The sequence below is a fragment of the Eulemur rufifrons genome, chromosome 2 (genome assembly GCF_041146395.1).
Source record: "Eulemur rufifrons isolate Redbay chromosome 2, OSU_ERuf_1, whole genome shotgun sequence".
NCBI classification, from domain to species: Eukaryota; Metazoa; Chordata; class Mammalia; order Primates; family Lemuridae; genus Eulemur; species Eulemur rufifrons.
Genome location: NC_090984.1, coordinates 16978788 through 16989935, shown reverse-complemented (window position 1 = coordinate 16989935; position 11148 = coordinate 16978788). Strand labels below are relative to the sequence as shown.

Here is an 11148-nt window from a genome sequence, read left to right as displayed (position 1 = left end):
GTGGGGGAGGCACTAGACCCAGCCCCATCCCTGAGGTCGGAACCCCGGAGGCCGATGGCTTCTGGAGCCAAAGGAAACTAAAGCCAAAGGCGGGAACATTTTGGCCAGAGAGGGGTGTCCTTCCTGTCCACATTCAATCTTTTCGAGGCAGAGCCTTTCCAGGCTGGGGTCTCCAAGGGAAGCAACTGTGTCCCGCAAGCAGGTCACATTCAGGGGTCAAGGCATCCCCCATGTCGGGGTGGGGTTCCAGGAAGGGGGACCTTGGCCACTTTGAGCCTTACAAGACGCTCTTCCGACACCCGCAACATGCCCCTTCCTGGGGTTGGGAGGGTCTAGGGGAAGGTGCGGGTGGTCTGAGTGGGGGAGGGGGCCGAGGCCTCGGACGGGGTCAGGGAGGAGTTGGGGGGTCCCCAGGTTGGATGGAGGCGCCCATGATCCTGCAGCCGAAACCCTCTGTCCGTCCAGCACACGCGGTTCATGGAGCATCAGAACAGGCAGATGCGACCGTCAGAGGGGACCGAGGGTTTCGCGGGGCACACGCGGGCAGGGGTGATGTCCGGCTGTGCCGCTGGGCCCTACTGCAGCACGGAGCCCCGCGGGAGTTGGGGCCGCAGGGAGAGCGACCTGGGCCGCACGCTGAGGCGGGGGTGCAGGCGCCGGAGCACTGCGCGGCGGAACAGGATGTACACCCAGGGGTCCAGGATCTGGTTCCAGGTGGCCACACGCAGGTAGATCAGCAGCTGCTTCTCTGTGGCGCGCGACAGCTGCCCGGCGGGGCTCATGGCGGGCGGGTTCCTCAGCACTGTCTGGGCGATGAAGACCTGCGAGGGCCACAGTGTCAGCCGGGGACCCGCTGGCCTCGGTCTCCAGCCCGCCCCCAGCAGCCCCTGCCCGGGGCTCTGCGACTGCCTCGCGGTGTGATCTGGGGAGAGTTGCCGAACCTCTCTGAGCTCCCGGGGACGTGTCCATAGACAGCACACTCTTCCTGCTCCTCTCCTGGACGCGATTAAATATGGTGAGAAAGGAATTGTTTTGTTTTTTACAGCCGCCGGTGCTGTTATTCTGTGTAAATTTTTATATCATAGGCTGGGCACAGTGGCCTGCACCTGTAATCCCAGTGCTGTGGTGTCTCCTGGCCAGAAGGTGACATTTGAGCAAAGACCTGGAGAAGGTGAAGGTGTAACCATGTGGAAATCTGGGGGTGGGGGTGGGGGAAGCATTCCAGGCAGAGGCACAGCCTGTGCAAAGGCCCTGGGGCAGGACCACGCCTGGCATGTTAGAGGCACAGAGAGGAGGCTCGTGTGGCTGGAGCAGAGTGAGGAGGGGGAGAGAGGGAGGAGGGGAGGGTGGGGAGGGGGCAGTTCAGGTCATGCAGGGCCTGGTGGGCTGCAGGGAGGACTTGGGCTTTTCCCCCCCTGAAGGAGGTGGGAGCCATGGAGGGCTGTGGGCAGAGGAGGGCCAGGCCCTGACTCACATGCTCACGGGCACCCTCTGGTGGCTACTTTGGGGACAGACTGTAGGGGTGAGGGCGGGAGGGTCAGCACTGGCGACCCTCACTGCAGCCTCCAACTCCTGGGCTCAAGTGACCCTCCTGCCTCCTGAGTAGCTGGGACTACAGGTGCGCAGCACCACGCCTGGCTAATTTTATTTTTAAATTTTTTGTAGAAACAGGGTCTTGCTATGTTGCCCAGGCTGGTCTCAAACTCCTGGCCTCAAGTAATCCTCCTGCCTTGACCTCCCGCAGTGCTGGGATCACAGGCGTGAGCCACCATGCCCGGCCTCATTTACTTATTTATAGTGTTCGTGTTCTGTCTGTTCCAGAAAGTTAGGAATTTTTGTCAGTTTTGTTCTCTGCAATGTCTCCAGCACCTAGAACAGTGCCTGGCACACAGTAGGTACTCAGTACATGCTTGTTGAAGGAATAAGTGAATGACTGATCTCATTTCATCCTTACAACCACCTGAGACCCAGGCAGCACCTGTCTAGTTCCCACAGCCCGAGGACCACGGGGCTTGGGGAGGGAAGGTCATTGCCAGAGTCCCGCAGTGAGTCCTTGTCGGGCACAGGTTGGAACGCGAGCGTGTGACTCCAGACTTGGCTTCTTGTCCTGACTCAATCAGAAATGAAAAAATAACCACTCTTGGCCGGGCGCGGTGGCTCACGCCTGTAATCCTAGCACTCTGGGAGGCCGAGGTGGGCGGATCGTTTGAGCTCAGGAGTTCGAGACCAGCCTGAGCAAGAGCGAGACCCCACCTCTACCAAAAATAGAAAGAAATTATATGGACAGCTAAAAATATATATAGAAAAAATTAGCCGGGCATGGTGGCGCATGCCTGTAGTCCCAGCTACTCGGGAGGCTGAGACAGGAGGATCGCTTGAGCTCAGGAGTTTGAGGTTGCTGTGAGCTAGGCTGACGCCACGGCACTCACTCTAGCCTGGGCAACAGAGTGAGACTCTGTCTCAAAAAAAAAAAAAAAAAAAAAAAAAAAAAAAAAAAAAAAAAAAAAAAAAAATAACCACTCCAACGACACCAGTTCAATGTAAACCCAGAAATCTTGGGTTTACATAAGAGCTCTTGTGGGGCTCCCCTGACCCAAGGAAAATCCAGGCAGGGCTGGCTGGACCTCAGCCTAGAACTAGGCACAAAGGGGACTCAGGAACCATTGAATGATTAAGTGACTCTGTCTAGAGTGCTTTCCTCCTTTTAGCTAGCAGGTAAACTCCTATTCATCCTTCAAAGCCCCAGCTCCCACGCCCTCCTCTAGAAAGCTTTCTCTGATACCCCAGGTAGAACCTCAAAGCCCCTCCCTGAGCCTCCCAGTCCCCAGATGCTGGCTCTGCCCCAGCCATGAACACAGGGTTTTGGAGTTATCTGTGTCTTGCTCACAAACGCCTCAAGGAAGGACACCTGAACCCTGGGGTGTCTGCCCATATTTTCCCGGGTGGACCAGAACCTAAGGATTTAAATCCAGTCTGGGTGACCCGAGGCCCAGTTACAGGGGTGGCAGGAGCCCTGCCCATACCCCCACTCACCAGGAGAGGCATCCAACAGACGCTGGCCACCACCATGATGCCCAAGAGCTGCGCCATCATCTCGACCTCGCAGTCCCGGGGGCGCTGCTGGGCAGCCTCCCGGCCGTGGTAGACACGGCAGAGCGTGGCCACGCTGACCGTGTTGAGCAGGAAGGACAGTCCCACCGAGAGGCTGCCGAGCATGGAGAACAGCAGGCCGAAGGCCACGTCCCCCGGCTCCGCACCCAGCGTGAGGAAGCACCAGGAGCCCGGGAACTGGATGGAGTAGCGGCCCACGCCCAGCAGGGGCAGCAGGCCCAGCGCCAGCGCCACGGCCCACACCAGCCCCACCGTGGCCCAGGCGCGGCGCTGGGAGGCGAACACAGAGCGCGAGAACGGCCGGGTGATGCCCAGATAGCGCTCCGAGGCCATGGTGGCGCCCAGCAGCAGCGGGCACAGGCCGAAAAACACCATGACAACCCCCATGAAGTGGCAGAGGCGGCAGCTGGGGTCCACGGCACGCCAGTCAAAGAGGGCGGCGTGCTGGGCCACCACGATGATGCCGGTGACCAGCAGCCCCAGGAAGTCGGTGAGGACGAGGCCGCAGAGGAAGGTGAGGAAGGAGGAGCGCGTGTGCGAGCTCCCGGGCCGCGCGCCCGCCAGCACGCTCAGGGCCAGCAGGTTGGAGGCCAGGCCCGCCACGCAGAAGGAGGCGGCGAACCAGGGGGACGCGATCAGGCGCCGTTCCTCCAGCGTGATGTTCGTTGGCCGGAAACAGGGCCCCAGGGAGCTGTTGTTGGACCACATGGCACTGGAGCCGAGGGAGACCGGTCACCACCCCATCAGGCCGAGGCTACAGACAGGCTTGGCACTGGCTCGGGAATACCTGGGAGGCGGGGAGAAGATTTGCTTGTGATTAATTCTGAATTTTGGCGTAAGTGGCTCTGGCAAACTCTTACACAACCTTCAAATGCCCCAGCTCAAATATCCCCTCTTGGAGGAAGCCTTTTTTTTTTTTTTTTTGACAGAGTCTCACTCACTTGCCTGGGCTAGAGTGCAGTGGCGTCAGCCTAGCTCACAGCAACCTCAGACTCCTGGGCCCAAGCGATCCTCCTGCCTCAGTCTCCCAGGTAGCTGGGACTACAGGCACGCACCACCATGCTTGGCTAATTTTTTCTATTTTTAGTTGTTTTGGCTAATTTCTTTCTCTTTTTAGTAGAGACGGGGTCTCGCTCTTGCTCAGGCTGGTCTTGAATTCCTGAGCTCAAGCGATCCTCCCGCCTCGGCCTCCCAGAGTGCTGGGATTACAGGCGTGAGCCGCTGCACCTGGCCGAGGAAGCCTTTTTTGACGTACTTCACTCCCCACTCAGGGAATATTACTACTATTACTACTAGTACTACTATTGCTACTAATATTAATACTACCTCCAGCTCTGTCTTGCTCAAACCCAGTGACCCTCCAGGGCAAAGACCAGGGCCGCCTCCTCGGGGATTCCTGGCGGACATCAGGAGGTATTTTCTGGGTGCTGGAGAAGGGCTGGGGAGCCCTGGGTGTGAACTCTTGCCCTGGTGCTCATTATGTGACCCCAGGCAAGTGGTTTCCACTGCCCCGGCCTCAGTTTCCCCGTCTTTGGCCCATCCAAGCCCTGGGCAGGCTGCAGAGCGGAAATAGATTTCAGTCATCACGAGACACAAGTTCTGAGCTCCGGGATGCATCCGGTGTGGGCAGGGCAGGCGGCTGGCTGGTGGCCAAGGGTCCCTGGTTGTCTCCCCAGCTCCAAGGTCAACTTTGCAGGTCACGGTTTCTTGTGAATGCATGTGGGAGAGATACTGCAGGGGGAGCCATGGGTCCCTATGTCCCTCCTCACACATGTCACGGTTGTGTGGATTCCTTGTCTTCCAAGTTTATGGCGTCGCTTTTTTCTTTTTTTTCGAGACAGAGTCTCACTCTGTTGCCCGGGCTAGAGTGCCGTGGCGTCAGCCTAGCTCACAGCAACCTCCAACTCCTGGGCTCAAGCGATCCTCCTGCCTCAGCCTCCCGAGTAGCTGGGACTACAGGCATGCGCCACCACGCTCGGCTAATTTTTTCTGTATACATTTGTAGCTGTCCATATAATTTCTTTCTATTTTTAGTAGAGACAGGTCTTGCTCTTGCTCAGGCTGGTCTCAAACTCCTGAGCTCAAACGATCCTCCCGCCTCGGCCTCCCAGAGTGCTGGGATTACAGGCGTGAGCCACCGTGCCCGGCCTGTGGTGTCGCTTTTACAAGAAGAAATAAACCCTGCAATCCGGTTCCATTTTGGGCACAAAAAAAAAACAGCTCCTTTGGAGCGACAGGTTCCCCGGGGACAGGTTAAAAGGACAGCTGGAGGGACCTGTTACCAGTGTGGCCTGGGGGACTAAACGAGAGAGACAGCTGGGCCCGACGGTCAGATGTGATGAGAGCAAAGTGAAAATAAAACGAGAACATTCCAAAACCAGCTCCTACTTCCCAGAAAGGACACATCATGGAGGATGTCATTGTCCGGAGAGAGGCGGTGACTTGTCTAACTAAAGCCACCCAGGGGGTCGGGGCTGGCACCCCGGTCTCCTGCCTCTGGCCCTGGGTGCACCCCCAAGACACGCGTGGGCGGGCATAGAGGGGGGCAGCAGGGAGCGCGGGGCTGGGGGACTCTGCAGTGTCTGGGGACCGGACAGTCAAAGCTCATCACGCTCCGGCTGTGATCCCCATTTTGGAAAGGGGGGAAACCAAGGCACAGAGAGGTTAAGCAACTTGTCCAAGGTCACGATGCCCGGCTGGAGCGGATCCGAGATTGAACTTGCGCCTCCTCACATAGAAATGTGACCAACTGCTTTTTCAAAAGCCCGACAGGGAAGGGTCAGAATCCTACCACTTTTTTCTTTGAGAAGAGAGGGGAATTTTCTTACCAGTTGGTCAGACCAGATTCGAACCCTGGCTTTGCCGTGAACCTTCCCACTGATCTTGGCATCTACATTCCCGCTCTGAGCCTGTTTCTGTTCCTGTAACATGGGGGTGATCTAATCCGCACACAGCCCTTAGCACACAGTAGGTGCTCAATTCGTGCTGCCCCCGAGGTGGCACCCCAGCTGTGGCTCTTTTGGGGAAGCCCAGTGGGTGGCCGCTGGCTGTCACTCCCCATGTCATTAACTGGCGCCTTGGCCTGGCTGCTGCTTGTCAAGCCTCATAAATTACCCAGCTCCCAACAGCCCCACTGAGAATCCCTCCCGGGTGGAGAGCCAAGGCCACTGCCACCTTCGTGGAGGCAGGGCCTCCAGTCAGGAAACTGAGGCACAGGGAGAGGAAGGAGGGGGGCTTGCCACAGCTACCGGCAACCATAGCCCTAGACTCCAGGGAGGGGGGTGCCCTTTGCTGTCTCAGACTCGGATCCCAGCTCTTGAATTCCCCCTGGGACGGGGCGCTCCCTCCCTTGAGAGCTGGTACTCGCTGTTTCTGAACATTCCTGGGAACTCAAGCTGTGCCCGCGGCCACTGCCCCGGCCCTGGCCACTGCCCCGGCCCTGGCCACTGCCCCGGCCCGGGCCTCTGCCTGGAGTGAGCGCCATGAGGACTCCTTGCCGCCCCCCGTCATGTGGGAGCTCTGTGCACCCGGGCACACCCATCCGGGACTCCCTCACTCCTCCCGTGCCTCAGGACAAACCGCTGACCCAGAGCTCTAGGCCTGGGGGAGGCTGGAAGCTGGCGCTGAGTCCCTCTGGCCACGGCCAGCGGTTTCCACTGCCCCCCCCACCCTGGGCTCAGGTGGTAGTGGCCGTCTCAAGTTCCCCAGGCAGGGAGGCCAACGGGGGGGCCTGGCACAGCCTCTCCTCTCCTCTCTGATTGGCCAGGACAATGGCAGGGTCCCCACCAGGGGAGGACAAGCAGCAGCACTTTGTGGCCCCTGGGAAATTGATCTCTGTGCCTCACAGGAGGGGTGGGCCCCGGGTCCCTTTGCTGATGCTGGAAAAACCCAGAATTATGCTGCTGAGAGCGGGGGACATTTGCACTTTGAGGGTCCAGGGATCTGGAATTCCAATGAGCCCCAGTTCTGCAATCGGGCAAAGCCTCAAGATTCTAGAATTTGCTGGGGGCGGTGGCTCCCGCCTGTAATCCCAGCACTTAAGGAGGCCAAAGCAGGAAGATCACTTGAGCCCAGGAGTTCAAGACCAGCCTGGGCAACATAGCAAGACCCCAACTCTAAAAAAAGATAAAAAATTTAGCCAGGTGTGGTGTGCACCTGTAGTCCCAGCTACTCGGGAGGCTGAGGTAGGAGGATCGCTTGAGCCCAGGAGTTGGAGGCTGCAGTGAGCTCTGATGACGCCACTGCACTCCAGCCTGGGTGACAGAGTGGAACTCTGCCCCTAAAAAAAAGAAAAGAAAAGATTCTAGAATTCCAAGGGGGTGAGGTTCTGGAACTTGGGCAGGAATTGGGCTGGGTCCCAGGTTCCAGAAATCTCTGTCTTAGCTCCCTGCTTCTTTCTGGAGAGTGGACACCGGGTTCTCCTGCAACCCCACACTGCCCCGACTGGCCCGGGCCCACCGTGTGAGGTGGGGGAAGCCGGGGGGCCGTGTGCACCGCTCTGGGCACGGCTGTTCCCGGAGGCCTGGGCTCTGGGCCGGGCGCGGGCACCAGGCTGGGCTCTAGCCATGAACTTGGAATGTGCTCCTTGGTTCCCAAGCAAGAGGCCCCTCCCCCGGACGAGCTTCCCGCATCCATCCATCTCTCCACACGTCCCCCTCCCACTCAACACCCCACCCCCAGGCCTGCCTGTCCCCACGGCCTGGGCCTGCTCAGCCCCACCCAGGGCCAGCGATGGCCTCAGACAAGCCTGGACTCTCCAATCCCCAGTCCGCCCCTGCCAAGCTGGGGGCCCAGCCTTGTTCAGCCTCAGTTTCCCGCCTCTGTGAAACGGCGATCAGAGTGGCGCCCACCAGCCCACCAGCATTGGGGGTGCTCAGCTCAGGCCTGCCTGGCGGAGCCTCTGCCTCCGTGGCGGCCCTGCCTGCTCTGCCCTCCCGGCTGTGGGCATAGCTGGTCTCCTGGCACGGTGCTCCAGGCAGCCAGGCAGGAGCTCTGACCGTGGCCCCTGCCACCCGTGGCACCCTGTGGCTTGAAACCGCAGGGACCTCCCAGGCCCGATGCTGATCTAAACGCAGCAGCTGTGGACCCGGGTGCAGACGCCCACGTGGGCGAACACTCGACAAGCCCCGAACCGCAGGGGCGCCGTTGCCCCGGCCGCCGGTGTTCTGGGAACTTCCTGTTTGTGACACCTGCACAGTCCCCAGAGTGGAGGGTGCAGTGTGGGGGATCCCCAGCCAGCCAGACTCGGTTCCACCCTTGTTTTGGCCCCTGACTCCTGTGGCGCCCTCTGAACCTCTGTTTCCTCTTCCGTACAGTGGGCATCCTCGGAGTGATCACAACTCTTGTGGTGCACACAAGAATCACAGTCAAGGCCGGGCGCGGTGGCTCACGCCTGTAATCCTAGCACTCTGGGAGGCCGAGGCGGGTGGATCGCTCAAGGTCAGGAGTTCGAGACCAGCCTGAGCAAGAGCGAGACTCCGTCTCTACTAAAAATAGAAAGAAATTATATGGACAGCTAAAATATATATTTAAAAAATTAACCGGGCGTGGTGGTGCTGCCTGTAGTCCCAGCTACTCGGGAGGCAGAGGCAGGAGGATTGCTTGAGCCCAGGAGTTTGAGGCTGCTGTGAGCTAGGCTGACACCATGGCACTCTAGCCCAGGCAAGAGAATGAGACTCTGTCTCAAAAAAAAAAAAAAAAGAAAAAAAGCATCGCAGTCATTCCACTGATGTGCACCAAGGGCAACCAGTGTGTGTGTACACAGAGACACAAACACACAGACACACACGGGTGGAGACACAGACACCCAGGCAGACACACAACAGATACAGACAGACACATAAAGACAGATGGACACACAAAGACACACACGGTCAGGGAGAGACACACAACCACACGCACAACCATCAGACACAGATGCAGACACGACACACACACGCAGACACACAAGCCAACAGACCTGCACGCAGACACGTTCACAGAGACAGATGAGATGCACACACACAGCTGCAGGGACGCACTTGCTCCCAGCCACACCCAGTGCCTGGGCACTCTCCCCTGCTGTGGCTGGAGTCTCAGACCCCTCGATCCCCAGAGTGACCCACAGGAGGCAGAGTGGCCCCACACGGCCCCAGAGACCCTGGACTGCACAGGTCAGCCCGGGCGGGGCTCAGACCCATGCGCACGGGTGCCGGTGCAGGCCAGAGGAGCACATGCCGGGGATACACAGCACCTGGTCACTGTCACCGCCCACGCGGACACACCTACAGTAGGGCAGGGTCAGCGTGCAAGGCGGGCTCCTGTCCACAGGAGCCATCCTGCACCACTGCCGGGCGGGAAGCAGTCCGCACCTGGGAGGACCCCACCTGGGCGGACCCCATCCGTGCGGACCTCACCTGAGTGGACCCCACTTGGGCGGATCCGGCCGCGCCGGGGTCTGGGCGCTGCAGTCTTGGAAGCGGAGCGGGCGGAGGGCGGGCAAGGGCGGGCTGGGCTCCTGGGGGATCCCCGGGGGATCCGCGGGGAAACCGAGTCACAGCCGGGGGCCGGCCGAGCAGAGGACCCTGGCGCTGGCACGTCGGCTCTGGGGCCAGAGGGAGGGCGTGGAGGCAGAGGACGCCCCGGGGTCGCGGGGACCCGGCCTGGAGGGGTCCGCTGGGCCTCGACCTAGCCCGGGGTGGGGGCAGAGGGGACCCCCAGCTCGGCGGCGCCGCCGGGTCTCTCCCGATCCCTGTCTCTCTTTGTCTCTGGCTGTCTCTCCGTCCTCTCTCATGGGCCCCGCCCCCGGCGCTGGCCACGCCCCTCAGGAGCGGGCCTGGCTGACTCGGGTCAGTGGCCCCGCCCCCCGCCCCGCGGGACACCCGCGGCCTCCTGGTGGGGGGGCTCCGTGGGACCCCGGGAACCCCAGGGCTGCGCTGCTCCGGGGTGGGGGCAGGGGCGCCCCCTTGGGAGCCCCGGCCCCTGAGGCCCCCCCACCCCCCGCCAGGCCCCTTCCCGGCCTCCTGCGTGGCCACGCCTTGTTCACCATCTGGGCAGCGCGCGGAGGGGCCAGCGGGCAGAGGGTCAGCTCCCTGGGCGCCCGGACCTGGCGCAGGGGACAGGGCTCCGAGCCAGTTAACCAGCGGGGCTGAGCCTGGCACACAGTAGGTGCTTAATAACCGCAGGGGTGTGTTGGCGGCCCCCGCCAGGGGTGGGGTGGGAGCACAGAGGTGTGGGAGGGCTTTGGACTCTCCACCGGCCTTCATGGGGGCGCGCGGCTGAGGCTTTGCCAGAGCAGGTGAGCCCAGGGAGGGGTGATGTCTTGCAGGGGGAGGGTCCCGGGAGGAGGAAGGGCCAGGGCAGGGAGGCGGGGTGGGGGCGAATGGACAGGGCCTGTCTCTGCAGGAATGATTCAGAAGGTGAAGGGAGCCGGATGCAGGACTTGGGGACTTGGGGATGGGCTACTGGGCCAGATCGGATGACCTTGAGCCTCCGTGGCCTCAGTTTGAACACCCAAGCCAGGCAGGACCTTGTGTTAAGGGCTGAGGAGGGACAGGACAGGCTGGCCTGGCCTCGACCCCACCGCACCCAGTCCTCTGGGCCTCAGAGGGGCCTTGAGTCCAGGCTCTGAGTGCGGGCAATGGGCTTCAGCCCTGGCCCTGCCCCCACTCTGCTGTGTCCGGAAGCCCCTTCCCCGGGTGCCCCACCCACCATCCTTCCGCCTCCAGGCCTCCGCTCACACCGGCTTCCCTCCACAAGGCCCCTCCTCTGTTTCATCCCATTGTCTTGAGTCCCTGAGCTATTTAACCCTAACTTCTCTCTTCTTTTGCAAGGAGGCTCCAACTCCTATGCATCAGGCAAAGCCCTGGCTCCAAGGGCCCTTTCTTCTTGATGTAGCCCCCTAACGCCTTCTCGATCTCCCAGACAGTCTTACTCCCTCCAACCCCCTCTGTGTTACAGCGCATGTGGTGGGACAGTTGAGTCCCAAGTGAGACTCAAAATCAGGCCTGCCTTTGAGGCTCCGTCAGGCTGGAGAAGCAGCTAGACACCAACTGTTCC

The 11148-nt window shown here is 60.6% G+C and overlaps 1 protein-coding gene across 1 annotated transcript; it reads right to left on the bottom strand.

Annotated features, from left to right (window-relative positions):
- Positions 1-528: 528 nt before the first annotated feature.
- TBXA2R (thromboxane A2 receptor) lies at positions 529-3893 on the bottom strand. The gene is made up of 2 exons (XM_069497565.1): positions 3034-3893; positions 529-821 (listed from the first exon to the last, which is right to left on the bottom strand). Exons 1-2 carry the CDS (start codon positions 3817-3819, stop codon positions 576-578), a joined length of 1032 nt encoding a protein of 343 aa, XP_069353666.1. The 5' UTR covers positions 3820-3893; the 3' UTR covers positions 529-575.
- Between the last annotated feature and the right edge of the window lie 7255 nt (positions 3894-11148).

Coding starts and splice junctions, on each gene's coding strand:
- TBXA2R (XM_069497565.1), bottom strand. CDS start 3,819: ATGTGGTCCAACAACAGCTCCCTGGGGCCCTGTTTCCGGCCAACGAAC. Junction 822..3,033: donor TCTGTTGGATGCCTCTCCTG/GTGAGTGGGGGT, acceptor TGGCCCTCGCAG/GTCTTCATCGCCCAGACAGT.